Source organism: Nicotiana tomentosiformis, chromosome 9 (genome assembly GCF_000390325.3).
Source record: "Nicotiana tomentosiformis chromosome 9, ASM39032v3, whole genome shotgun sequence".
In the NCBI taxonomy this organism is placed as follows: Eukaryota; Viridiplantae; Streptophyta; class Magnoliopsida; order Solanales; family Solanaceae; genus Nicotiana; species Nicotiana tomentosiformis.
In genome coordinates this window covers 52,770,740-52,797,796 of record NC_090820.1, presented here as the reverse complement: position 1 = coordinate 52,797,796, position 27,057 = coordinate 52,770,740, and the positions used below count along the sequence as shown (strand labels likewise).

The 27,057-nt window shown below is 38.3% G+C and overlaps 2 protein-coding genes across 3 annotated transcripts; one reads left to right on the top strand and one right to left on the bottom strand.

Moving 5' to 3' along the window:
* Positions 1-6,927: 6,927 nt before the first annotated feature.
* Positions 6,928-10,341, top strand: LOC104088681 (COBRA-like protein 7). Its single transcript, XM_009593402.4, has 2 exons — positions 6,928-7,515; positions 8,584-10,341. Exons 1-2 carry the CDS (start codon positions 6,954-6,956, stop codon positions 10,002-10,004), a joined length of 1,983 nt encoding a protein of 660 aa, XP_009591697.1. The 5' UTR covers positions 6,928-6,953; the 3' UTR covers positions 10,005-10,341.
* A 628-nt stretch (positions 10,342-10,969) lies between these two features.
* LOC104088680 (two-component response regulator ARR1-like) lies at positions 10,970-15,805 on the bottom strand. Of its 2 annotated transcripts, none has more exons than XM_009593400.4 (7): positions 15,700-15,805; positions 15,376-15,593; positions 14,830-14,982; positions 14,350-14,736; positions 12,974-13,050; positions 11,638-12,813; positions 10,970-11,532 (listed from the first exon to the last, which is right to left on the bottom strand). In XM_009593400.4, exons 2-7 carry the CDS (start codon positions 15,545-15,547, stop codon positions 11,461-11,463), a joined length of 2,037 nt encoding a protein of 678 aa, XP_009591695.1. In that variant the 5' UTR covers positions 15,548-15,593; positions 15,700-15,805; the 3' UTR covers positions 10,970-11,460. The 2 variants fall into 2 exon arrangements, with proteins under 2 accessions (XP_009591695.1, XP_009591696.1); XM_009593401.3 differs by having other exon boundaries at positions 15,376-15,559; positions 15,700-15,800.
* Between the last annotated feature and the right edge of the window lie 11,252 nt (positions 15,806-27,057).

Here is a 27,057-nt window from a genome sequence, read left to right as displayed (position 1 = left end):
GAATTTTGGTTGAGTTCAGTTGCTTTCTTGGGTCACGTTGTATCAGTAGAGGGTATTCAGGTGGATCCTAAGAAGATTGAGGCAGTCCAGAACTGGCCTAGACCCATATCAGCTACAGAGATCCGTAGTTTCCTAGGTTTGGTGGGTTATTACCGTCGATTTGTGGAGGGGTTTTCATCCATAGCAGCCTTGTTGACCAGATTGACCCAAAAGGGTGCCCCATTTAGGTAGTCAGATGAGTGTGAAACGAACTTTCAGAAGCTCAAGACAACTTTGACTACGGCACCGGTATTGGTGTTACCCACAGGTTTAGGATCTTATACAGTATATTGTGACGCATCCCGTATTGGTTTGGGTGCGGTATTGATGCAGGGTGGCAAAATTATTGCATATGCTTCACGGTAATTAAAGGTTCATGAGAAGAATTACCATATTCATGATCTAAAGCTGGCAGCCATCGTTCATACGTTGAAGATTTGGAGGTACTATCTTTACGGCGTTCCATGTGATATATTCACTGATCATCGGAGCTTGCAGTTTTTGTTCAAACAAAAGGAACTCAATTTAAGGCAGAGGGGATGGTTGGAGCTATTGAAAGACTATGATATCACCATATTGTATCATCTCGGGAAGGCCAACGTGGTGGCCGACGCTTTGAGTAGGAAGTCAGTCAGTATGGGTAGCCTTGCATATATTCCAGTCGGGGAGAGACTGCTTGCATTGGATGTTCAGGCCTTGGCCAACCAGTTCGTGAGGTTAGATATTTCTAAGCCCAGCCGTGTTCTAGCTTGTACAGTTGCTCGGTCTTCTTTGTTTGAGCGCATCAGAGATCGGCAGGATGACGATCCTCATTTACTTGCCCTTAGAGACACAGTGTGGCACGGAGGTGCCAAGCAGGTTACTATTGGAGATGATGGAGTTTTGAGGATGCAGGGTCGTATTTGTGTGCCTAATGTGGATGGACTTCGTGAGTTGATCCTTGAGGATTCCCACAGTTCCCGGTATTCTATTCATCCGGGCGCCGCCAAGATGTATTAGGACTTGAGGCAGCATTATTGGTGGAGGCGAATGAAGAAGGACATAGTTGCCTATGTAGCTCGGTGCCTAAATTGCCAGCAGGTAAAGTGTGAGCATCAGAGACCTGGTGGTTTACTTCAGAGGTTAGATATTCCTGAGTAGAAGTGGGAGCGTATCACTATGGATTTTGTTGTGGGACTCCTACAGACTCAAAGGAAGTTCGATGCAGTTTGGGTTATTGTGGACAGGATTACTAAGTCAGCGCACTTCATTCCTGTGGCAGTTACCTATTCCTCGGAGCGGTTAGCAGAGATTTATATTCGGGAGATTGTCCGTCTTCACGGTGTGCCCGTGTCTATCATTTCTGATCGAGGTACGCAGTTTACCTCGCACTTTTGGAGGGCAGTACAACATGAGTTGGGTACGCGGGTTGAGTTGAGCACAGCATTCCATCCACAGACGGACGGGCAGTCCAAGCGTACTATTCAGATCTTGGAGGATATGCTCTACGCTTGTGTTATAGACTTCGGAGGATCGTGTAATCAGTTATTTCCCCTTGCAGAGTTCGCCTACAACAACAGCTACCAGTCGAGCATTCATATGGCTCCCTACGAGGCATTATATGGTAGGCGGTGTCGGTCGCCAGTTGGGTGGTTCGAGCCGGGAGAGGCTCGGTTATTGGGTACAGATTTAGTTCAGGAGGCCTTGGATAAGGTCAAGATTATTCAGGATTGACTTCGCATAGCTCAGTCCAGGCAGAAGAGTTATGCCGACCGTAGAGTTCGTGATGTTGCATTCATGGTCGGAGAGAGAGTGTTACTTTGAGTATCACCCATGAAGGGTGTAATAAGGTTCGGAAAGAAGGGCAAGTTGAGCCCTATGTATATCTGACCTTTTGAGATTCTGGAGAGAGTGAGAGATGTGGCTTATAGGCTTGCGTTGCCACCTAGTTTAGCAGTTGTTCATCCGGTATTCCATGTGTTCATGCTTCGAAAGTATCACGGTGATCCGTCCTACGTGTTAGATTTCAGCTCTATCCAGTTGGACAAAGATTTGACTTACGAGGAGGAGCCGGTGGCAATTCTAGCCCGTCAAGTTCGTCAGTTGAGATCTAAGAGTTACCCTTTAGTTCAAGTGCAGTTGAGAGGTCAACCTATTGAGGCAGCTACTTGGGAGTCCGAGTCCGATATGCGGAGTAGATATCCCCACATTTTCACCAGCCTAGGTACTTTTCTATGTTCGTTAGAGGATGAACGGTTAATTTAGAGGTGGAGAATGTGATGACCCAAAAGGTCATCTTATGTTTTAGAACTCAAATATGCACTCTTAAGCCTTAAAAATCTCATTTTTATCCTCTTTGATTTGCGTGCACAGTCCGGACAGGTTTCCGGAAAGCTTTTATGTTAGAAAACTAATAAAAATAAGGATTTTTGCCTTAAAGATGATTTTAGTTGACTTCGATCAATATTTTTGGTAAACGGGACCAGATCTGTACTTTGACAGTCCCGGTAGGCCCGTATCGAATTATGGGACCTAAGTGTATGTCCGGAATCGAATTTGGAGGTCCCTAGCTTGACTTATGAATTTTTGATGAAAATTAAAAATTTGGAAATTATTTATTTTTAAGAATTGATTGATATTTGGCATTGTTAGTATTGGGTCTGTATTTTGGTTCCGGAGCTCGGTACAAGTTCATTATGATATTTAAGACATGTCTGTGAAATTTGGTGAGAAACGGAGTTGATTTGACGTGATTCAGACGTCCAGTTGAGAAGATAGAAATTTTAAAGTGTTCTTGAGAATTTCATTTGATTTGGTGCTAAATTTGTAGTTCTAGGTATTATTTTAGCGATTTGATCGTGAGAGCAAGTCCGTATGATGTTTTTAGACTTGCGTGTATGTTTGGTTTGGAGCCCCGAGGGCTCGGGTGCCATTCGGGCGATGCGCGAGTTGAGTTCAAACCTTAACAAGGCTACTGGTGCACCAAATCTGGTGTGCCCACACCTGCGAGCCTTTGGTCGCAAGTGCGAGCGATAGCCCTGCAGGTGCGACCCAAACCTAGACTTCATTTTTTCGCAGATGCAGACTTTTCTCCGCAGGAGCGGGACCGCAGAAGCGTAACCCTGTCCGCAAGTGCGGCCCCAATTGGCCCAGTCCTTTTCCCAGAAGTGCACATCCTGTCCGCACATGTGGATGCGCAGGTGCGACCAAAGCACCGCAGGTGCGAAGATCGCTGGGCAGTGAGATCATTTAATTCTGACTCCAGCCATTTTTCTTCTCGTTTTTAAAAGGATAAGAGGCCTAGGGCGATTTTTCAAAGATATTTTCTTCCCCAAATCATAGGTAAGTGTTCCCTAACTCGTTTCTTTCAATCTTTTACTTCATTTTACTAGAATTCAACCAAAAATCTAGAGTCTTCATGGTAGAATTAGGGGTTAGGGTAGAAACTAGGGATTTCGGAAATTTGGGGATTTAGACCTCGACTTTAAGTCGGATTCCAAAACTAATTACATATTCGGGCTCGGGGGTGAATGGGTAAAAGGATTTTGGTATGAATCTCTGGTTTTGACCAAGCGGGACCGGGGTCGATCTTTTTCGACTTTTTGGAGGAAAATTTGGGAAATTTAATTTATGAAATATAATTGATTCCTTTAGCAATATTTGATATTATTGAGTCAGTTTTGAATAGATACGAGTGGTTTAGAGGCGAATTTCAAAGGAAAAGCGGTGATTGAGAATTAAGTGTCCTTCGGAGCGAGGTAAGTGTCGTGTCTAACTTTGGATTGAGGGAATAGGTATTATGTGTTCATTTGCTACGTGATTGGTTGTTAAATGCGATGTTTAGGTGAGGTGACGAGCATCTATGCGTCATTGTCGAGTCATAGCATGCGAGTGAAATTCTATTCTTATCTATTTTGTAGCCTTAAATCCTACTATCCATGCTTAGCGGGTTATTTAAAATGTTGGGTGACTCATATTTGGCAACTTTCGAATATTGATTCGAGGTTGAGATTACATTGTGCTATTGATTATGAAAAAAATACTGGTTCTTTGTGATACTCTTATCTATTCGTTGTTATTGATTCTGTGATTTGTGAGGAGGAGTGTAAAACACGAAGTGTGATGCCGTGCATGCATTATTTATATTGTGAGGAAGAGTGTAAAGCACGGAGGGTGATACCGTGTATATTATGAGAGGTTTAAAAGCACGAAGGGTGATGCCGTGCCGTTCTATTTATTTATTTGGGTGAGGTTGAGAGTAAAAACACGAAGGGTGATGTCGTGCCGTTCTATTTATTTATTTAGTGAGATTGAGAGTAAAAGCACGAAGGGTGATGCCGTGCAGTTTTTCTTTGCTGTTTTAATTGCTCAATTCGTTTACGGATTTTCTGTTTAATTTTGTCTTTTCATCATTCTCACTCTTTATGTTGTATTCCCTCACTGCATGTTCGCTTCCCATTATTTTTGCGTTATTGCTTTACTTATTGTTGTTGCCACTAGCATGATTATACTGTTCAGGTTATACGTGGGAGTCTTGTCCTAGCCTCGTCACTAATTCGCCGAGGTTAGGCTCAACACTTACCAGTACATGGGGTCGGTTGTACCGATACTGCACTCTACACTTTTTGTGCAGATTTTGATACCGGCTCAGGTTGATCGAGATTTGCTACTTGTCCGCTATTCGGAGACTCAAGGTAAATCTATCGGCGTTCACATACCTTGAAGTCCCCGTCTATCTTTTATGTCCTACTGTTTTTTTTCATTCAAACAGTTGTATTTCTTTCAAACTATTACTTGTAGTAAATTCTAGAATGCTTGTAAATTGTGACTCCAAATCCGGGTGGTAGTAATTAATACAGTTTTTATGATATTTCACATTTATTATATTTTATCTTAGTTAATTATTATTATTTACTGAATAAAAATAAGGAATTGATTTAACGATTTTCTAACGTTGGCTTGCCTAGCAAGTGAAATGTTAGGCGCCATCAAAGTCCCGTCAGTGAAAAATTTTGGATCGTGACATAACTACATAAATTGTGGTATACATCTTCCATTGATATTTTCATCGCTATATATTATGGTCTACATCTTCTAGCGATACTATTATAAATTTTCTTTGGGAACTATAGATTGTGGTCTACATCTTCATCGATACTATTATACACTTTCTTTGGAACTATAGAGCGTAGTCTACATTTTTTTATACTACCATTTAGGAACTATTCATCGTGGTTTACATCTTATGGTTACTACTATAAAAAATTCAATAAAAAAAAGATGTAAGTTTAAATGACAACGATTTAATTTAACTATTATACACGGTGACAAATATAAAAGCAAAGTTAACGTATAGCTAGGTCACAAAATTTAACTAAAAGACAAATTCTAACACTACAAAATTAATATTTAAAAAGTATTTTTTTCTAAATAAGCAAACCCAATAAAAGAGTGGACTCCTACCTCTTGAAAATTGGCAGGTGGATTAATGAGGATAGATAAGGAGAAATATTGGTAGTGAGGCCTACCGGCCGTGATGCATTCTATGGAAACAATTCGTTGTGACATTGTGATGAAATAGGCATAGGGATAAATTGGTCAACACAATCAAAAGTTTATACGGTAGCTACAGTAAAGTGTTTTATGAGCCAATAGAATTGCTCCATTTTTACACAATTACAAAATCACCCTACTGGGCCAGATAACAAAAGGAGGGATACAACTGGCATTTCAGTTAAACATGATTGGTTTTGTCGTCAATTAAAGCTCAAGGCCAACTTTTAAAGATAAAGTTCAAGCAAGCAATGTGCAGATATTTGCTGAAATGACCAAAACGCCGTTAGAATAAACTTAATCACTTTAAGCAAACATATTGACCCTAAGCTCCTCAACTGTGGCTTATAAATAAGTAGAATATATCTTGAAATAATTTCTTTTGCCAACTAATCAAACATAAAAAATAAATAAAAAATCACTTATTCCAGAAAAATATTTTCAGTAGAAAAGATCTTCCTCCATTCCAAACATATTTGAAAGTATCAATCCGCAGGATGACTTTTCCCAAACGCAGCTGAACAAAAGCCCCCACAGAAAGCATTTCGCTTTCAGCCTTACAAAATCCAATTTCTTTTTAGAAAGAATCAAACAACGTTCTTCTCAACGGTAACCCAAAGTAACAGTGGGCCCACTTCACGTCTATTTTGCATACATACATCCACTCTTCAATTTTCAATTCAAATCTAATATAAATATAAACAGCCATTACCCATTCATAGACGCCACGTTATCATTACATTATTTGAATTCCATTCCAACCAAATAGTATTAAACTACACCAGTACTACAGCGCTACTCCGTTCATGTCATTTCATTTTATTCGATAATATTTGACGAAATACACAAATTGTAAGACGATAATTTTTGTTTTTATGTAGGATGATTAATGAATTATTCTGAAAGAAAACATCACAATATCAATCATATTTTAATCTAGAAACTCAAATTTACTTCAATTGAATTTAACTTTTTGTCTGAATTAATATGCATATTCTTGTAATAAGCGTATATTCAGAGATATCACTTTGTATCCACTTGTGTCTAAATTTATAGTTAGAAATTTAAAAAAATTAAAAAATCATACCAAACTTTAAAGAGTCAAATGAAGATTAGAACAAACAATAGTACTAATAAGAAATAGTCAAACAAATTTGACATCAAAGTGAAATCACATAAACTGAGTTGCAATTAAAATAAAAACCTTCTTTCTTTTTAAAAAAATTTATAAAGCACAGCTTTACCTAAGCTGTCTACACTCTTTCGTCTTCCTTTCTTTTTCCCTCTCCGCGTTTCACATAGACACGCACGCGACTAAACATATCTACGTATATAAAATTCACTTTTCAGACATTTATTTATGTGTAATATCTGTACATAAAATGTCTTTGTATCCGAAAGCACATTCAAAGAACATGGCACCCACCACATTTCTCTCTCTCTTTCTCCTCATCTCCGTCGCCGGACAAACAACTCCCGTCGCCGAAGCTCCGGCTCCCGCATCCGACGACTGCAACGGCATATTACTACAGTACGTGTTCACTTCCGGATCCAAAATCAAACCCACTTTAAAATCCAACCCTAAAAATCAACCCTATAAGTTTCAGTCCATTTTAAGCATAATAAACAACGGGCTTGACGAACTAAAGTTATGGAGAGTCTTTGTTGGGTTTCAATACGACGAGCTTTTGGTCTCTGCTTCTAATGTTGTTCTTGCTGATGGGTCTTCTTTTCCTGCTAAAGTTGGTAATGGTACTGTCTTTGCTGGGTTTCCGAATGCGGATCTTAAGACTGCTGTTGAAACTGCTGGAGATGCTACGCAAACGAGTGTGCAGGTTCAGATTAAGGGTACCCAGTTTGGAGTTGGGTCTCCTAATGTCCCTATGCCGTCGAATATTTCTTTGGTCAATGATGGGTTTATTTGCCTTAAACCCTCTATGCAAGGTATGGAATCAATTTAAATTCATTTGTGCATCTCTTAATATAAATAACATTTTTGCTTTATTAATTGCAGAGACATGGTTTGAATTATTTGATTGATTTGTGACTAGACAAGTTTTATGAAACTTTATTTTGTCTGCTTTAGTTATGAAAGTTAGGTCAATGTTTGGATTTTAATGGATTAGTTGTTTGTGCTATTTGCAAAGTGGAATTGCTTTAGTTTTGATCTGCATTCTGCGGTGAGGGTCATTGTTGCTTTAAATGGTGCTGGAGAATAATTTGACATTCAAATTGGTTCACTGATGATTGCTTACTGTATTAGCTAAAAAACAATAGGTGATCTACCCTCATTAAAAGTTTCTTTTTTTTTTTTGCACAAATTGTGGGTCCTTTACTATTCTTCCTTCAAATTAGATTTATTCGAGAGTGATAAAGGATGGTTACCTAGACGTATAATTTACTGGAGAATTTGGTTCATTACTATGTCAGCTTGGTATGGAGCATTATGTCTGAATTGTGATAATTCTTAAGAAGCACTTATATAGTTTATACAAATTATCAGTAATTTGATGTTGGCTGTCTTACCTAGAATTCCTAATGGATCTTTTGCAAAATTTCTTCAATAATTTCATGGATGTTTGATTTGTCAATAATTTTTGGTATTCCAAGCTTCTCCTGGATTCTAGACCCTTCGGGGTTGCCCAGTTGGTTTGGAGGGCAGTCATCCATACGGATGACCTGGGATCGTATCCCCCTCAATGCCTTCTGGGTTGAGCCCGTCGCACATGGCTTATCTAGTGCGGTTTACCTTCCCTGTGTGGTTTGCAGGCTACTACACAGGGGGAGGTTTACGGGAGGTTTACCCGGTGCGCACCAAGTGTAGCGGCTTCGGGTTTCCCTCTTAACAAAAAAAAAGCTTCTCCTGGATTCTTTACAACAAAACCTTTGGTGGTTTATAACTTTACTTAATGTAGTATTTGGAAAATCTACCTCTGCCTGAGTAATTTCTTCTTCGTTTTCTTTTTAAGTATACTTGTAGCTTATCTGAATTGTCTATGCTTAATTGTTCAGGAAAGAGTGTTATGCAAGTATGCTGCAATAAAGACCCAAAATTCAAGACAAATCTGACATTGGATGAGGAATTCAGTCCACGACAAGATGGGGACCTTACAATTATGTATGATATCCTAAGAACATATGATTCAAATTACTGGGCACAGGTTAAGATTGCAAACCATAACACCCTCGGCCGCCTTGATAACTGGAAACTAAGTTGGGACTGGATGAAGGATGAGTTTATCTGGGAAATGAAGGGTGCTTACCCCTCTGTTGTTGATACTTCTGAGTGCGTTTTCGGGCCACAGGGAAATTTTTATCAGAGTCTTGACTTCTCCAATGGATTGAACTGTGAGAGAAGGCCAACAATAATCGATCTGCCTCTGGAAAAGACCAATGACACAAAGTTGGGGATGATACCTTTCTGTTGCCGAAATGGGACGATCTTGCCACCTGCCATGGACCCAAGCAAGTCTGCTTCAGCATTCCAGATAAACGTCTTTAAAATGCCTCCGGATCTCAATCGCTCCTCGTTCACTCCTCCTCAGAATTGGAAGATTGAAGGCAGACTGAATCCAGATTATAAATGTGGACCTCCAGTCCGTGTAAGCCCCAGCCAGTTTCCTGATCCGAGTGGATTGCTACCCGATACAGCAGCATTTGCAAGCTGGCAAGTTATATGCAACATCACTCAACCAAAAGGAGCAAGCCCTAGATGCTGTGTATCTTTCTCTGCTTTCTACAATGAATCTATCATTCCTTGTCCAACATGCTCCTGTGGTTGCCCTTCGAATACCGCTCGTACATGTAGTACAAAAGCTCCTGCTCTTCTCCTACCATCTCAGGCTCTTCTGGTCCCATTTGAGAATAGAACCAAGATGTCCCTTGCCTGGGCTGATATTAATCATCTTCCAGTTTCGAACCCATTGCCATGCGGAGATAACTGCGGTGTCAGCATCAACTGGCATTTATTCACAGACTATAGGGGTGGATGGTCTGCCAGGATCACCCTCTTTAACTGGGATGATACTTCTTTTGCTGATTGGTTCACCGCGGTGCAATTGGATAAAGCAGCCCTTGGTTTTGATGCGGTGTATTCCTTCAACGGAACTATATTAGACGGCGTTAACAATACCTTGTTCATGCAAGGCCTGGAGGGCTTGAACTATCTAGTAGCAGAAACAGATGGAGCTAATCCAGAGAAAGATCCCCGAGTACCTGGGAAACAACAATCAGTAATCTCATTCACAAAGAAGAATATCCCTGGAATCAACATTCCTGGCGGTGATGGATTCCCAACAAAGATATTCTTTAATGGAGAAGAGTGCTCATTGCCAAAGATACTCCCAACAAGCAGCTCATCTAGGAGGATATCTTCGTTTGCTGTCACTACATCCATACTAGCACTTGTGGTTTTTATGTTGATGCGACAATAGCAGTGAAATGCGACATTTTCTCTTTATTCCATACCTGCCAATTGATTCATTCTTTAGATGATGCAATGCTGCTGGTGAAACAGTCTTTTAATTAGTTTATCAGATTATGTCAATGTGTTCTCGGCAAGTTTTGATTTACTTATTCTGGAATTCTTTTTCCAGACAACATATACGTTAGTACCTGTATGACTAGTGGGCAAGAATGAATACCTCAGTATGATTAGTACTTGTAATTAATTTTCAGTCTTTATTGTCTTTTTGTGATTAGTAAATTTGTATCAGTTTCCTTCTTAACGTGGTAACATGTCAATGTAGCTGAGCAAAAATTCTCTTACAAGGGGTGTCTTTTTCGTCATTTCACTCTATTTTAGCTTTGCATCTACATCTTTTGTTTTGGATCGATTAAGAAGTATTTCGGGAGTAAACAATTGAAATAAAAGACAGCCTGCCTGCATAAAAGCGCAGAGATCAAGATTAGCAGTTTCACAAAGAGCTATATAAACAGCCACTTCTTTTACAAATGATATCCAAAAGAATTCTTCTGCAACACGATGAAACATAGGGGGACATTGTTAAAAATTTAGACAGTTTCACTTGGTTCAATTGTTAAAAATTTGATACATAGGGACGGTCATTTGTCAAGGCATAGGTTTTTTGCTCTTCATCCCTAATTTGTGGTTCAGCTTAAAGCTGTTCTTGATTGTGAAAAAGATTGGGGTGTTCCACCAACCAGTATTTCGAACTCGTAGCCCATACATAGCTTTGCTATAAAGCCCTGGGGCGAATAAAATTTTAAGTATACATGATTTTGTTTCGTTATATAAATGTAAAAATCAAGCAGAAAAAGGATCATATTTGTACATAACCTACACAGAAATAGCTAGGTAATACATAGAAAATGCATCTCCAAGTGTGAGCTGCACACCTAAAAGTAGAACATGAAATGGAGCAAAACAATGACCAGGTAAATGAATCCAGACTTGTCTTAATAATCAATTCAAATGAAATCTGTACATTAAAAGATCAATCCTAAAAGTGAAAGGGAAGAAAACTTGCATTATTGAAGTTAGAACTTAACCTTCCTGTTCACGAATATCCCTGCACCTAGCGCTTGCACCCCACGATTAGAACTCCTTGACAAAATACTCCAAAGAAATGTGATTCTCCTAAAATCACCTACCAATACCAGCCAAAACTTTGCATGTATGCCTTTGCATACCATGCAGTAGTATCACACACATTTACCCTTCTATGATCTATCTGATATCCATACTTGCCATATGACAGCTAAGTTCTTTCCAATAAGAACCAGCAACCTTGAGACCTTACAACTGAATAGAAAACTGAGACTCCTTCATTTTGGTTCATAGGGAAATTTTCAGCTGTAACGGCAACTATGTACACTAGTTACTTCGTATAATATGTTCAGTGCCATCAACTATGCTTTGTTCACATCTTACACGGGAAGATTGTCCAATGTGTATCCATCGAAGCCAAATTCAGTTTCAACTGGTCCAACATTTCCTTGCTGTTGCAAATAAAAGTTATCCAAATTAGCAACAAGAGTTAAGTCATGAACTACAAAATTTGATCAAGAAGCTATCTTCTTTAAGGATAATAAATTAGGACTAACCTGTTTTAAGAAGGCACTCATGAGGTCCTCCTGTCCAAATTGCTCGTGGTAAATGGTACTGTGATAGTCTGTGTCGGAAAATCTTTCAACTTTAACAGCAAGCATATTTCCACCAAGAGAGTTAAGTTGTGGTCCACCCATAGGATTAACATGTCCACTTTCATCCGCATTGGAGTACATTGGTTTACCAATAGGAGCATTTCTGTTTTGTCCACTGTTGTGTGTTGAAGAGATCCCTTGCTGAAATAATAATTGTGATGAGACACCCTGACTTCCTTGTATACTTGGATGATGAGAGGCATCAAAGGTTGACCCAACATTCTGTAAACCCCAGTTCTGTGATTTTTGCTGATGGAGTTCAGTGAACATATCATAATTAGAAGGGAATCCTCTAGATCCTTTGATGTCGGAGTTCATCTCTTCCTGAAGCATCCCTCTATTGGTCAAAGTGGACATGCCTGAATTATTACTCCCAAGAGAAAAGTTGTAGCTCTGCAACTCCTTGCTTTGATTTAGCGAGAAGTCGACCATTGAAGATGCTTGGGAGACTGGATTGTACACGCTCCCTCTTGCATTGTCAACAATACCACTCTGTGCTGGGACCGTACCAGGTATCCCCTCTGGCGACAAACGTTGCTGCATGGATAATGGAAGCCTCGAAACTTGATGGCCATTATTCTCTCCATTTAGCATTTGAGCCCTAGGTTGTGATTGGGATATTCTCATAAGCAAAGAATTATTATGTTGTGCCATGGAGTTCACTTGCGTATTTATACCCACGAAGGACTGGGAAGGGTGGTTTAAATTAGCAAGCTGCTTTGGCTCCATGGCGGTTGGGATCCCGTGCAGCAAGTCAATTTGCTTATTGCTATTATTTAGTTGTTGTTGCCCTTCTGGAAATCTCAACTTGGAATTTTCGAAGCTAAAAAGGTTTCTTTGATCTACTAGGGGCATAGATATGGCAGATTTTGTAGCAGATCTACCTAGGGCCGCTGCTTGGAGGGTAGCAAGACTTTGTGCAGGGATTTGACCAGCGGCAGCAATAGCTTGAAGATCAAGTCCGTTGAGGGGAGATATTGTGCCAAAGGTTGCGTCAGGGCGTCCCATGAAAGAGTTGTTCAAACTACTCTGGTGCTGTGATGCACCACTCAACCTTCTGAGATACAACCGATATTTCTGCAGAAAATGATTGCCACCATTGAGTGCTCTGCTAAAGAAATTAGGCAAACATTCTCTACCACAAAGTGCAAAACAACTACCAAGACAAAGACTTTGGGCAATTAAATTTCTTGGGCATGACACTGTAAAAGGGTTAAAAGTAAAAGTCTAAAATTACCTGAAGGTGGCTAGCAACATTTTCTCTGGTTAGTCCAGGAACATTCATCAGTTCCAGAATTTTCTTCGGGACAGCCTCTGCATTCATATCCAATATCGAAACATTTAGCACGAATAGACAACAAAAATGTCCATAAGTATTGATTTTGAGTTCACATAAAACAAATTGTACAGTAAAAGACAGCACAACAAAATTATACAATTTCATATAACCAGATTATATGGTGAAAGAAACTATGACAAATTTAGGACAGTCAAGAATTTTTTGGTTATTTTTCTTTCTCAGTCATTTTTCATTTCTTCCAATTTCATTCTTTTTCCTTTTCTTTTCCAACACTTCTAATCCTTTTTTTTCATTATATCCAGATTTTATTTCATTGTTTCCTTTTTCTTTCTTTTAGCATAGATACCTATGACTGATGCTCCATTGTGATTAACTCTATTATATTTTTTGTTATTCTTTTAACTACTTCAATTGCAATAGCCCCTCAAAACAAAGGTATAAAATTAACACTTAATTTGATATGACAGAGTAAGTGACATCTGAACAAACCAAAGTTCCTGGCTAAAACCCTAAATCTCATATAGCTCATGCTATACTATGTACTACTTAAGCTATCAGGGGTGGATGCAGCTTAGAGTTTCCGGGTTCATCTGAACCCAATACTTTTGATGCGGAGCACAAATTTATGCGTAAAAATCCACTAAAATTGCAAAAAAAAAATAAAAAAATTGTAGATATGAACCCATATCTTTTAAAATATTATGGGCTCAATGCTAAGAAGTAAGAACCTTGTTGAGCCCATCGAATTTGAATCCTAGATCCCCCTCTAGCTATCATGTACGCGTTTTTAACAAACCATTGCCCAACACACAATCACCCAATAATCTAGTGTTTTTGAAGCTAGTGAAATGGAAAAGACAATATTCAAGTATAGGGAAAGAAGCTACAGATCCACTTCGCTGGAACGACGTCTCTAAATTGAATACATCCCCGTCATTGTCCACCTAAGACTAGGAGGGAAGAAGGCACGAGACAGCAAAAGAGAAAACATTTGGTTATGCTAATTATAATTATTTGACAAGAACTCCTTCTGCCAGTTGTAAGGTTACATCTCTCTAATCAGATTTCTAATATTCTTTACAAGTGAAAAAAACCTCATACTGGAAAAGCACTTAAGGGAGAACCCACCCATATACAACAAGTGGAAAATATGTTAACCAGATTACAAGACAAGTAAATACAGAAAAAACGAGGTAGAGAAAGTGCATGCAAAAGAAAGCTAACATCCAGAAAACACAGAGCAACAAGGGAATAATATGTTAACAATATAAAAGGTTAAACTTATAGCAAACAGAAGAGAAAATGGTCCATACTGTCAATTCCAAGTTGATGCACGGCTTGCACAAATTGTTGATGAAGCTCCACTGACCAAACAACACGTGGCTTCTTTAATGTGGATGTATCGTCCCTTTCTTCAGCTTCTTCTTCCTCTTCCTTTCTTTTCTTCGAGTTTCTCCAGTTTCCTTCATTAGCTGAAGATGAGTAATCAACATCTTCTGGCGGTTTCTGCTGCCGATCTCCTTCTTCCACACTACCTGATTGATCGTAATTGTTGTCCTTCCACTCATGCTTCTTTTTACGAATAACATGCTGCCAAATATTCTTCAGTGCCTCAATCCGCACCGGTTTGATCAGATAATCATACGCACCATGAGTAACTCCTTTCATAACCACATCCTTACTATCATCCGCAGACATCACTAGAGTCATAATCCACCCAATTAGTACGAAATCAATAGCTTTTAAACCCAAAAGACATCACAGTTTTTAACTAAATGAAACAGGAAACTCACTTATAACAGGCAGGTCCATCTCCAGACCAATGTGCTCAAGAAGTTTGAAACCATCCATGTCTGGCATGTGGACATCACTTATAACAATGTCAAAACCATTCTTGTTTTCCCGGAGCAACGATAATGCAACCTCAGCCCTATTACACTTGGTGACTGGAACATACAATAAGCTAAAATTAATTGCAAGAGCAACAAAAAGGAAAACAACTCACTAACCTACATATTAGGTTTGCTTTTTCTTTGAAAATTAGGAGCAATGGTAAAATTGTCTTTATAGGTCATGAGCTAAAGCCGTGGAATCATTGCATTAGAGTAGGATGTCTACGTCACACAACTTGGGGTTGCCCTTTTTTTTCTTTGAAAATTACCCTAGAAACCAATTAAGTGAAGTTTAAATCTTTACATCCAAAGAGAGAGATCTAAAACCACCTCTTTCCCAGCATAAATTTCTAAAAAGGAAATGTTGAATCAATCATCTTAGAAACTAGAAAGACTTAAAATTTGGTCAACTATGGGAAACAAAGTTTGTGATGATTAAATAAATACCTTCATAATAGCAGTTCCTGAGCATCTTCTCCAAGATCCTTAAGCAAGTAGGGTCATCATCAACTACAAGCACCCGGAGTCCCACTGGAAACTTATCAGAGACCACATCACCTGATTTCCAACAACCAGTTGCAGACATCGATTTCACCACTGACCCACTACCAACATTCATTATTTCTTCTCACTATACGTAGGAGAAAAAAACCAATTAACAGTATCTGAAAAAGCAAGTATATATCAATACCATATTTCTGAGACAGAACAAAGTTGTTATTGAGTTGAAGGGGAAGAAAGCAACAGAAATAGAATTCAGGGGTTAATTACCGGATTTATATTACTCCTATTTTGTTTTGCTTATGCACAAGTGATTGAACTCAACTTTTTCTGTATTTGCTTTTGGGGGTCTTAATTGTTTTTTACATTTAATGCTTCTTTCCTTTCTTTTTTCTTCCTTTTTTATATATGGTAGTGGGTCTTCGAATCCAGCTCACATACGAGCCATGCCAGCCCAAAATCTCATTTTAATATTATTATTATTATAGCATATGTAGATTTCTTTTACTTCTTTGTATTTATTTACGTGATAAACCATCATACTTTGAGTTCTTAGTCTAAAGATTAGTGTTATTTTCTTATAAATTATATAATACATGCATAATATTATATCCTTTGTTTCTTTGTTTTTATTTGCGTAACAGAAAATCATACTAAAATTAAATTCTTAGTTTAATATTACTGTTTTTTAATTAACGCTTATAACGTAAAAGACCATTCTACTCTCAATACCTGGTGTAAGATTACTGGGTAAAAGATCATTATTCTTTGACACTACTGGAACAACTAATTTAACCTATTTATTAACCTACGGTTAAATGTGTAAGCCTCCTCGTATATTAGTGTTAATGGAATATGCTTCATCCTCTACTTTAAAAAAAAAACATATTCTTTATTTTTTCTTTTTCTAACTATTTTTTTTCCTTCCTTTCTTTGAGGATAACGTTGTCGTTGCTCTTAGTAGCAGGAAAGTTCCATGGCAAATATATTACACTTTCAACTGAATATATCATGAGTTTCAATCTATTTAGCAGGTCTCTATTATTGTTATTATTATTACGTTATTTTGATTATAAATCTTGTTCTTATGAAAAAAAAACAACGAGCCAAATTGGAGAACATGTTTGTAACATCATCAGACAGTTTTTTTTTTTTTGGGTCCAAATGAGCCAGACAAGTTGCTTGTGGAGGTTTATAGTCTGTTGTCTGTTATTTTTTTTATTTAGTTCTTATGTAAATAGCTCTTTTGATGAGTTGTTTAAGATTGAATTATGTAAATAGCTGTAGATCTAAATTTCTATGGTAAAAGATTTATACCATAAAAAATTAGTCAATCAAACTGCTGGAAGTAGTGTCAAATCAGATCTTCACTTGTCTAAATTAAATAATCTCCAAATAATTAGGAGTTCATGGTTAAATTAGATATATTAATGTAGTCAAATCCGGTCCTACTTCACAGCCTACTTCAAACCACATCAATCCTTTTTCCTATTACAATTCTTTTAAAGGAAAAAGAAATATATAACCTGAAATGTGCGCGGTAATAAATACTATCACAACTCTTTAAAAGGAAAAAGAAATACCAATGATGGTAACTCTTTTGAAATTCGTTTTAAATATTTTTTTGTACCCCTTTCTGTTAAGGTTCTATTACATTAGTTCTTACGAATATAAGAATATATACAGAAAAAAGGTTGGTGGCCAATTTGCCATGTTGAGTAATGTCGAAACTAGGTGTTAAGCACATGAAGTAACAGACAAATTATTTCGCATCCCTCAGATCGATTTGCAAATGCCCCATATTGCTATTCTTTGATATTTCGTATCACAAACTCTTGCAAACATGCGCCATTTTTAGCCATTTTCTCCCACTTCTTGTTTATTTTTAAACAAATAGATCAGGAATGTTAAATCGCTAGATGCGAAATATAGTTTTAAATTGGATTTTGACAAATTCTAAGTAAGTTGGTTCTGCAAAATTTATTCTTATAGAGACGGAACAAGAGTCGAATTAACTTCTATTGAATCCAACTAAGTTGTTTTTTAAAAAACTATTCATGTAGAGATAGGATGAAAAGTCGAATCATCTTTTATACACTATTCTTTTATAGCACTAGGTGTAAATTTAATATAATCATATTTTTAAAATTATTGAACTAATACATGTGGTTCAAGTAGAAAATAGGGATGTCTGCACTCTTTTTTTTTTGGGTCACCCTCGCTAAACCCCTTCATAATTTTTAGAATCCAATCCTCAATTGATAAGAAGAGAGATAGGGGAAGTTATGGAGAGAACATCTTCACTGATTGAACAAATGATCGATACATCTACAAGTGTAGTCCTTCTTTCAGTTATATACTGTGCAACTATTCTAACTAACTAAACCTAACTATGTACAACTGTCACTAACACTAACTAACTATTCTTACGAACTCTACTTTCAACACCCTTTCCCCCCCCCCCCAAAGCTGATGGTTGAAAAATATCCTTCAACCTCAGCTTGGACAGAAGATAGTCATGCTGCAGTTTTCCAAGATTTTTGGTTAACAAATCAGCTAGTTACTCTTTGGTAGAGATGTGAATTTTTTTTACCATTCCTCGGACAATCTTTTCCCTAACAAAGTGACAATCATTGTCGATATGCTTAGTCCTCTCATAAAAGATGGGATTAGTTGCAATCTGAATTGCAGCTTTTCTGCCACAGTAGAGAGATATAGGCATGTTAACCAAGTTAGTTCAGCAACTGTGGAGGCCATACACCTCAACTCTGCTCCTCCTAAGCTTCTAGCTATTGTGTCCGGCTTTTTGGACTCCCAGGATATGATAACTTCTCCAAACTTCACTAGATAACTTGTAACAGATCTTCTAGTTTGTAGACAGCTTCCCCAATCTGAATCACAATAGGCTTCTAGTTTGCCAGAACCTTCTGAGGGCATTAATAGACCCAGTCCAGGAGTTACCTTAATGCGTCTCACTATTCTGAGAGTAGCCTCTAAGTGTGATTGCTTTGCCTTGTGCATAAATTGGCTGAGAACTTGCACAACATAAGCAATATCAATCCTGGTCATAGTAAGTGATACGCTCAAATTACACCTATATAAGTGTAATTCATTTGTGCGCCATTGAGTGTCTTGCTTGCATAGTAGACAAGATGAAGAATCTTGTTGTGCTCTTGACTAAGAACTGCCCCAATAGCCACACCATTGGCGTCACACATAAGTTCAAATTGAAGAGACCAATCGGGTGTGACAATAATAGGTGTCGTGGTGAGCCTTGCTTTCAATTACTCAAAAGCCTTAAGGCACTTCTCATCAAACACAAATTTAGAATCCTTTTCAAGGATCTTGAACATAGGGCATGCAATTTTGAGAAGTCTTTGATAAATCACCAATAGAAACTGGCATGCCCAAAAATGCTCCAAACACCTTTCACCGAAGTGGGAAGAGGAAGCTTGGAAATTACTTTAATTTTTTCTAGATCAACCTCAATGCCTTGCTTGGAGATGTTGTTGCCAAAGAAAATACCCTTGTCCACCATGAAGTGACATTTTTCTCAATTAAGTACAAGGTTTGTCTCCTTACATCTTTTGAGTACTTGCCTGTGATTATCAAGGCAATTCTCGATCAGCAACTACAGAGAAGCCATCCATGAATACTTCCAAGAAATCCTCCACCATATCCGAGAAAATCGACATCATTCACCGTTGAAAGGTAGCTAGGGCATTGCATAGCCCAAATAGCATCCGGATAAAAGCAAAGGTCCCATACAGATATGTGAATGTCTTCTTCTCTTGGTCCTCCAAGGCTATGTTGATTTGATTGTATCCAGAGTAACCATCCAAGAAGCAATAAAATGACCTTGCTGCTAGCTGATCAAGTATTTGATTAATAAAAGGCATAGGGAAATGGTATTTCCAAGTAGCACTATTGAGCTTCCGGTAGTCCATGCAAACTCTCCACCTAGTCACCATCCTCGTTGGAATGAGTTCAATTTTTTTCATTTTGAATCACGGTCATGCCTCCCTTCTTTGGCAGAAATTGCACCGGACTCGCCCAAGGACTATCGCCAATGGGATAGACAACCCCGACATCCAACCATGTTATAATTTCTTTCTTCACCACTTTTTGCATGGAGGGATTTAACCTCCTTTAATGCTCAACACTATGTTTGCAATCATTATCTAGTTGGATTTTGCTCACAAATACCGGGGAATCCCTCGGATATCCGCTATAGTCCAAACAATGGCCCGTATATGCTCCCTAAAGGTCTTCAATAATTTTTCAACTTGCACATCATTTAACAAAGAGGAAACAATTACGGGTAGAGTTTTATTAGAGCCAAGAAATTTATGCCTTAAGTGCGGTGGAAGTGGCTTAAGTTCAAGTTGTGGCGGCTCGACGATTGAAGGCAAGAGGAGTGGCTCTATTCTCCAAGTCAAGAGAAAGCTTCTTCGGTGCATAAGTGTAAGAACCAAGCCCTTCAAATGCGTTCATCGTCCTCACATATGCTTCTATGTCCTCACCATCAAAATTCATCAAAATTGCCATCAATACCTCACCAAGGCATTACTCTTCCATCTTTACCTCAACGACATCTTCTATCCCATCAATAATATCAAGTACCGAGATACTATCATATGCATTTGGCAACTTCATGCCCTTACTTGCTTGAAAGGTAACTTCTTTGTCATTAACCCGAAATTTAATCTCATTTCTTTTGGAATCCATGAGTGCTCTCCTGGTTGCAAGGAATGGCCTCTCTAAGATGATAGGGATCTCTTTATCAATAACACAATCAAGAATAACAAAGTCAATGGGAAGGATAAACTTCCCCACTTTCACAAGCACATCATCCACTATCCCCACCGGTCGCTTTATCGAACAGGCGGCCATTTGCATCCTCATACTCGTAGGCCTAGGCATTCACAATACTGCTTGCTTTTTGATATCAAGAGGCATTAATTTAATTCTATCCCCATTATCACAAAGAGCTCGTGCAAAGTCATGCAATCCAATAATGCATGGAATGGTGAAAGCCCCTAGATCCTCTTTCTTTTGGACGGTGGTTGTTGCAATGATGGATTTAACCCGGTAGGTGACACTCACCACTTTTTTCTAGATGGTTTTATTTTTAGTGATCAAGTCCTTCAAGTACTTAGAAAAACTGTACATCTCTTGAAACTCTTCCATAAACGGAATGTTCACCGATAATTGCTTTAAGATGTCATAGAACTTCTCAAGTTTGCTATCATCAACCCTTTTAGCTAGTCTTTGAGGAAATTGAGTAGGAGGTCTAGGAATCAGTACTAGTGGTTTTGGTGCCTCTATTACTTTTTCCTTAACCTTTTCACGGCTCACATCTTTAGCTTTCACCCTCTTCGGGATTCTCTTAACTTCAACAACATTTGGTACCTCAACTTGCACCTCATCTTCTTGTTTAACATTTTCCACTACGACCACCTATTCACTCTTACTTTGAAGTAGTTTCCCACTTCGAGTTGTAATGGTCATTCAATGAGAGGTTGGGATACCCCCACTACCTTTTGGGTTTGCAATTGTATCACTTGGGAGTACGCCTTTTTATTTCAGGTTTTGTTCTCTTGAGAAATCCCTCATTTGCATCTCTAACCTTTGAATAGATACGGTGTGAGAACCCACAAGCTCGGTCAAAGTTTTTGTTGAAATGTTTGCTCTCTCATGATTTTGCAATACTATTTCAAGCATTTTCTCCAACTTGGAATCGCTTGAAAAACTCTCTTTCCAATGTTGAGAGTTAGAATATTGCCCCTTTGGTGGAACATTGGGGTTTGGACTCCAGTTTGCAAAATTATTTTTGTTGTTGCTCCAATTTTCTTGATTAGAACTACCTTGGGCGTTTCGCCATTGTTGGTTACCTTGCCCTAGTGGTTTAGGTCTCCATTAGTGTTGTGGTCCCGATCCTTGGTAGTTTTGTCTTTGATATCCTCCTTGTGAATTGTTAACATAATTTTCTTCTTCGTATTGCATAAGAGGATAGTCTTGTTAGTGGCTTTGTTGATGATGGTGATTCTCATTTGACATTGGTTTCACATCTTCCACAACATTTACTTTCTTTGTTTGGCTTTCAGTGAATATGTTTTTCAACACAATGACATTGGTAGCAAGCCCAAAAATTAATTGATTTCTTTCTTGATTCTCTTAACTATGTTGGTCAAAGAAGGGGTACCATATGAGATTCCACCCGCGGTGTCTTCTTAATGCCAAGATTGGTTGTGTTCGGCCATCTTGTTGAGGATTTGAGTGACCCTTGGAAATGTTTTATCAATGAACGATCCATCCGCCGCATTTTTGCTATCGATTGATTCATAGGATCCAAAATCTTGTAAAACTTCAACAAATAATTTTAAAAAACCCATGATTCGGTGATCTCACCAAATACAACTTGAATCTAGCCCATGCCTCATGTAGTTGTTCCCCCGGTAATTGCTTGAAGAAGAAAATTTGTCCCGAAGCTCGGACTTCTCGCTTTGTGGGAACCATTTTGCTAGGAAAACTTGCACAAGTTCGGCCCAAGTGTGGATAGAGTTAGGAGGTAGATTTTGGATTCATTATTTTACCTCTTCGGCTAAAGAGTATTTGAACACCCTCAACCTTAGGGAATTATCCGATACATAATTCTGCTTATGCATTGCACACACACCCAAAAAGATTTCTAAGGTGTTGTGTTAGGTCATCGCCGGTGGAATTTCGGAAAAACACCCCCGCCTTTAGCATTAGGATTAGATTATGTTCCGGTTTGAAGGTAGCAGTGTCAACTCTAGAAGGGGCAATGGCATTTGTATCCTCAATATACTCATCTATATCCGAAAACACATTCTCAATATCTGGCTCGCCCATGCTTACCTAGTGATACCAAGCAAAACAAGCAAAGTGTGATGGAATAATAGAAGACGTAAAGTAAAGCACACTAGTTAGTAATTTCAAAACTATATTCCTCGGCAATGGCGCCAAAATTTGATACGCTCAAATTACATCTATATAAATAGTGTAAGGTGGTAGATGTCAGATATAATAACCCAACTAGGTTGGGGTCGAATCCCATAGGGAATAGGTGTGAAAAAATTACTTGAATAGTTTGTCACTCGACTAAAACCGTAATTCTATTCTGTTAGTTTGAAAAGAGTTTGGTAATTATGATTTGTTAAGAGAAGCTATTTTGTTAAGAGAATTGATTAAAATGATTAAGAAACCAAGGTTGTGTGCCTGTCAATGGAATGTAATGCTATCGGTGCTAATATGATATATTTCTAATGGGAGGTCCTTTGATATGCAAATGGTTCCTAAATGACTACCCAATATTTCCCAATAATTAGATGGTATTTCCGCTTTATGATTTTTCCAAATATAAAAGAGTTACAATTAAGAACAACCAATTTATGCCAAGTAGAACCCACTTATTCTTAAGCAATTCTATTAAATAAGGTTTAAAACCTTGAGTTCTTGCTATTCAATTCTACCAAACCCTAACCCACTTTTTCAAGTGAAAGATAAAGTAAATTGGCACTAGTTAATGTTTGCAACCATCAACCATAAATGAAGCATGAGAAATGAATCGAAATCAACCACCCATTATATATATACTCAATGGTAATCACATATTAACATTACACCCACTTAGGGTCCACAACCTTAGTATTTAAAGTTAGTTACTCATACTAGGATATAATAACAAAGCAATAAATAAAGTTGTAAAAGCTTACAAAGAAGACAGAGTCTTGGAATCTCTCCCTAAAAGCTCCAAAATAAGTGGTGTGCTCAATACTCTAAGTGTAGGCTCTTTTTTAGACAAGATGCCCCCACAAAACCCTAGTTATTTTATTTATAGTGGCCCAAAATTTGCGGACAAAATGTGATAAAAATAGCCCTTCAGATTAAGTAATGCAACCGCAGAATGGACCACATAACAGATTCGCAGTCTGCACACCTTTAGCAACGCCTCATATATGATCACCAAGCTTCCCAAATATCCCTCACATACTGATTATGCGGTCCGCATAATGATTTTGCGGCCGCATAGTGGATCGCAGATTCACTTTTACTGGAAGTCCTCTGGCATTTGTGCGGCAACTCCGCGGTCCATAAATGAGTTATGAGATATTTGACTCTTGAAACTGACATGGCCTAATAATGTCTGCAATAGGTCTGCGTTGTAGACCAGTTTTGCGGTTGCATACCTGTCGCAAAATCTGCCTTCTTCCTGGGTTTTTGTCATCTTTTTTATGTTCTTGGCTCTTCAAGTCCAGTTTCCTGTAAAACACCAAAAATATTTTTAAAAAAATGACTTACAATGCTTGAAAAGATGAGCTAAAGTCTATGAAATAATTATTGAAAGTACCACATTTCTACGGCACCTCAGTAAGATATAGTAGTCTTCCTATTAGCCTCTGATATTGACATGCATATGCTAATAGACTATGTTCATTTGCCACTTCAGGTATTGAACCTCCTTTTATAAAGGAATCATATTCATCAGATGTGTGCTTGACATTAGATTCTAATGAAGTACCAGCTGGTTTAGATCCTCCAAGCCCATTTCAAAGATGAGCTCTAGTGCATATTTTCTTTGACTCGTAACTATTCCCTTTCTTGAACTAATAAACTTTATGCCGAGGAAGAATATAAGTTCACCCAAATCCTTCATTTTAAACTTGAGCTTCAAGTCATACTTCGTTGTCACAATTAGATTAGGGAAGCTACCTGTCACTATTAAATAATCTACATAGACCAGGACAACCCCCAATGTAACCTATTCCCTCTTGGTGAAAAGAGAATACTCAAAATAATTCTAGAGTGAATCCAAGGTCCAGCAAGGCATCTGTCAGTTTTTATTACGCTGCCAAGGAGCTTGCTTTAGGTCATGCAATGACTTATGAAGTTTGCTGACTTTGTGTACCCCTCCCTGGCTAGCAAACCCCTGAAGGATATCCATATAAGCCTCTTCGAAGAGGTCACCCTATAGAAAGGCATTATGGACATCCATCTAGAAAATAGGCCAGTGCTAGGTTGCTGCTATAGTAATGACAAATCTAACCGTGACCATTTTGCCCATAAGAGAGAAGGTCTGTGTGTAATCCAGGACTTCTTGTTGACTATAGCCTTTAACCACTAGCCTGACTTTGTATATCTCCACAACTCCTGAAGCAATATACTTTAATTTGTACACCCATTTGCAACTAATAGGTACCTTGCCAGGTGGAAGATCAACAATGCTCTAGGTGTTATTGTCTTCTAGAGCTCCAATCTCAGATTTCATAGCCTCTAATCACTAGTTATGTTTCACTGCTTAAGAGTAAGACTTAGGCTCCTCAATGGCTGAATATGCATCTTGAGTAGTCCTAAATAAGGGAGATATGTTGGCATATGACACATAGTTAGACATATTGTAGCAACAGTTAACATTGCCCCGCTTCTGAGTGACATAGTCTTTCAACCAAACTGATGGTTTACTGGTTCTAGTTGACTTCTTGCCTCCTTCAGGCTCAGTTGGAGTTGAAGGAATAGCCTGGGCTGAGGCACTAGGAACATCAGATACTATAGTATGCGCAACAACCTCGAGCATATCCGACATAGTAGTAGTTCCTACATCAGCTTCTGGCAAGGCAGACTCAACAGTTGCATCAACAGAACCAACTCTTTCCAGTGCATGGGATGGTTCAGTAGGAGAAACAGAATGTTCCACTCTACAATTTGATTTAGAGATAATGACTAGATCTAGGACTGGAAATAAAGAGGAGATGGTATCAATAAGAGATTTAAATGGAAATACATCTTCTTTGAACACCACTTCTCTGCTAACCTCAAACTATCTTGAAAGAATGACATACATTTTATATCCCTTTTGTGTCATATAATAACCAAGGAATATAGCAGGTACATCTCTAGGTTAGAATTTATCTCCTCTTTTCAAGTCCGTGACATATCCTAGGCAACCAAATACTTTTAAATGACTCAAGGTGGATGACCATGCAACACTTCATAAGGACACCTGCCTTGAAGAGTGTGTGTTGGCAACCTATTGATCACATAAACAACAGTTAAGGAGCACTCTCCCCAAACCTTTAGAGGAACTGATGCTCGGAAACTCAAAGCTCGTACAGTGTCCAAAATATATGTGTGTCTCCTCTCTGCCACTCCTTTTTACTGAGGGATGTCCACTGATGAATATTGATGAATGATTCCAAAATATTGAAGTAGCTCCATCATCTGTGAATTAAAGAACTCACAACCATTGTCAGTTCTAAGGAATTTAACAGAGTAGGAATACACATTCTTAACCATAAGTAGGAAGTTCTTTAACATTGCAATCACCTCACCCTTTGAGGGCAATAAAAATATCCAGGTATACCTGGAATGATCATCTACTAAGGTTAGAAAATATCTCTTGCCATCATGTGTAGGAACCGTGTATGGTCCCCATAGATCTCCATGGATAGTATGAAAGAAAGTACTGGAATGTTTGTTACTCAAAGGAAATGGTAGTCTTGGTTGTTTAGCTAGTGGACAAACAGTACAATGATTTTCAGATTTATCAAATGCAACAAACTAAACTCCTTTTATCCTTTTCAAAGTACTAATAGGCACATTCCCTAGCCTTTTATGCCACATATCTACATTTATTCTACTACCAATTATTGTATTTACAGCAAATGACTTTGACACACCATTTGGAGCACTACCCTTAGAAGCAGTTATCACAGTAGAATCCACATGAAGATTGTTGTTGTGGTTGAACACATACAGAGCATTATCTTCTCTACCAATCCCCTTCACCTTTCCACTGAAGAGATTCTGAAAATGAAGAAATCAGGTTAGGACAAGACTGCACACTTCAGTTCCTTTGTCAACTTAGACATGGACAAAAGGTTGTATTGGAACTCAGGTATATGCATCACATTAGTTATCTTTTAGCCTGGGAAGAGGTAAGTGGAACTTATATGATTGATAATAACTAAATTCCTAGTGGGTAGATATACATTGCCCTCCCTAGATTTATCACATAAACTACTTTCAGTCAAAAGTTGTATGTTTTTAACCATGTGATTGAATGCTCCCGAGTCTACTATCCACTTAATTAAATTCTCACTAGTGGTAGTAACTGCATTTTCCATACTTGTAGCCACAAATGATCCACCATTCTCATTGCCTTTGCCAAGTATCTGTAGAATCTGAGTGTAGTATTGTTCCTGTGTGAACTGAGGAATTCCAACTAACCCAAATTGAGTGTTCTGACTTTAACAAGGTGTTGAGTTTCTAGCTAGATTGACACTTGCACCAAGACCATCACTCATAGAGATAGAGTTAGCAATATTACTAGTTTGGTTGTCTCTAGTATAGTTGGCTGATGGAGACTTTTTTTGTCTTAAAGTCTGTTGGATACCCAATGAGCTTGTAGCAGATTTATTTTTCTAGTATGTCCCTTGAAATAACAATAGTCACAGTACATGTTATTTTTCTTTTGCTTGTAAGTAGGTCCTGAACTAGAGAACCCTCATTTGTTACTAAACATGGCTATGCTTCCAGGATTAGAAGAATTACCAGATCTGTCGCCTCCATTATTGCTAAACAATGCAATGCCCTCATTTACTTCAG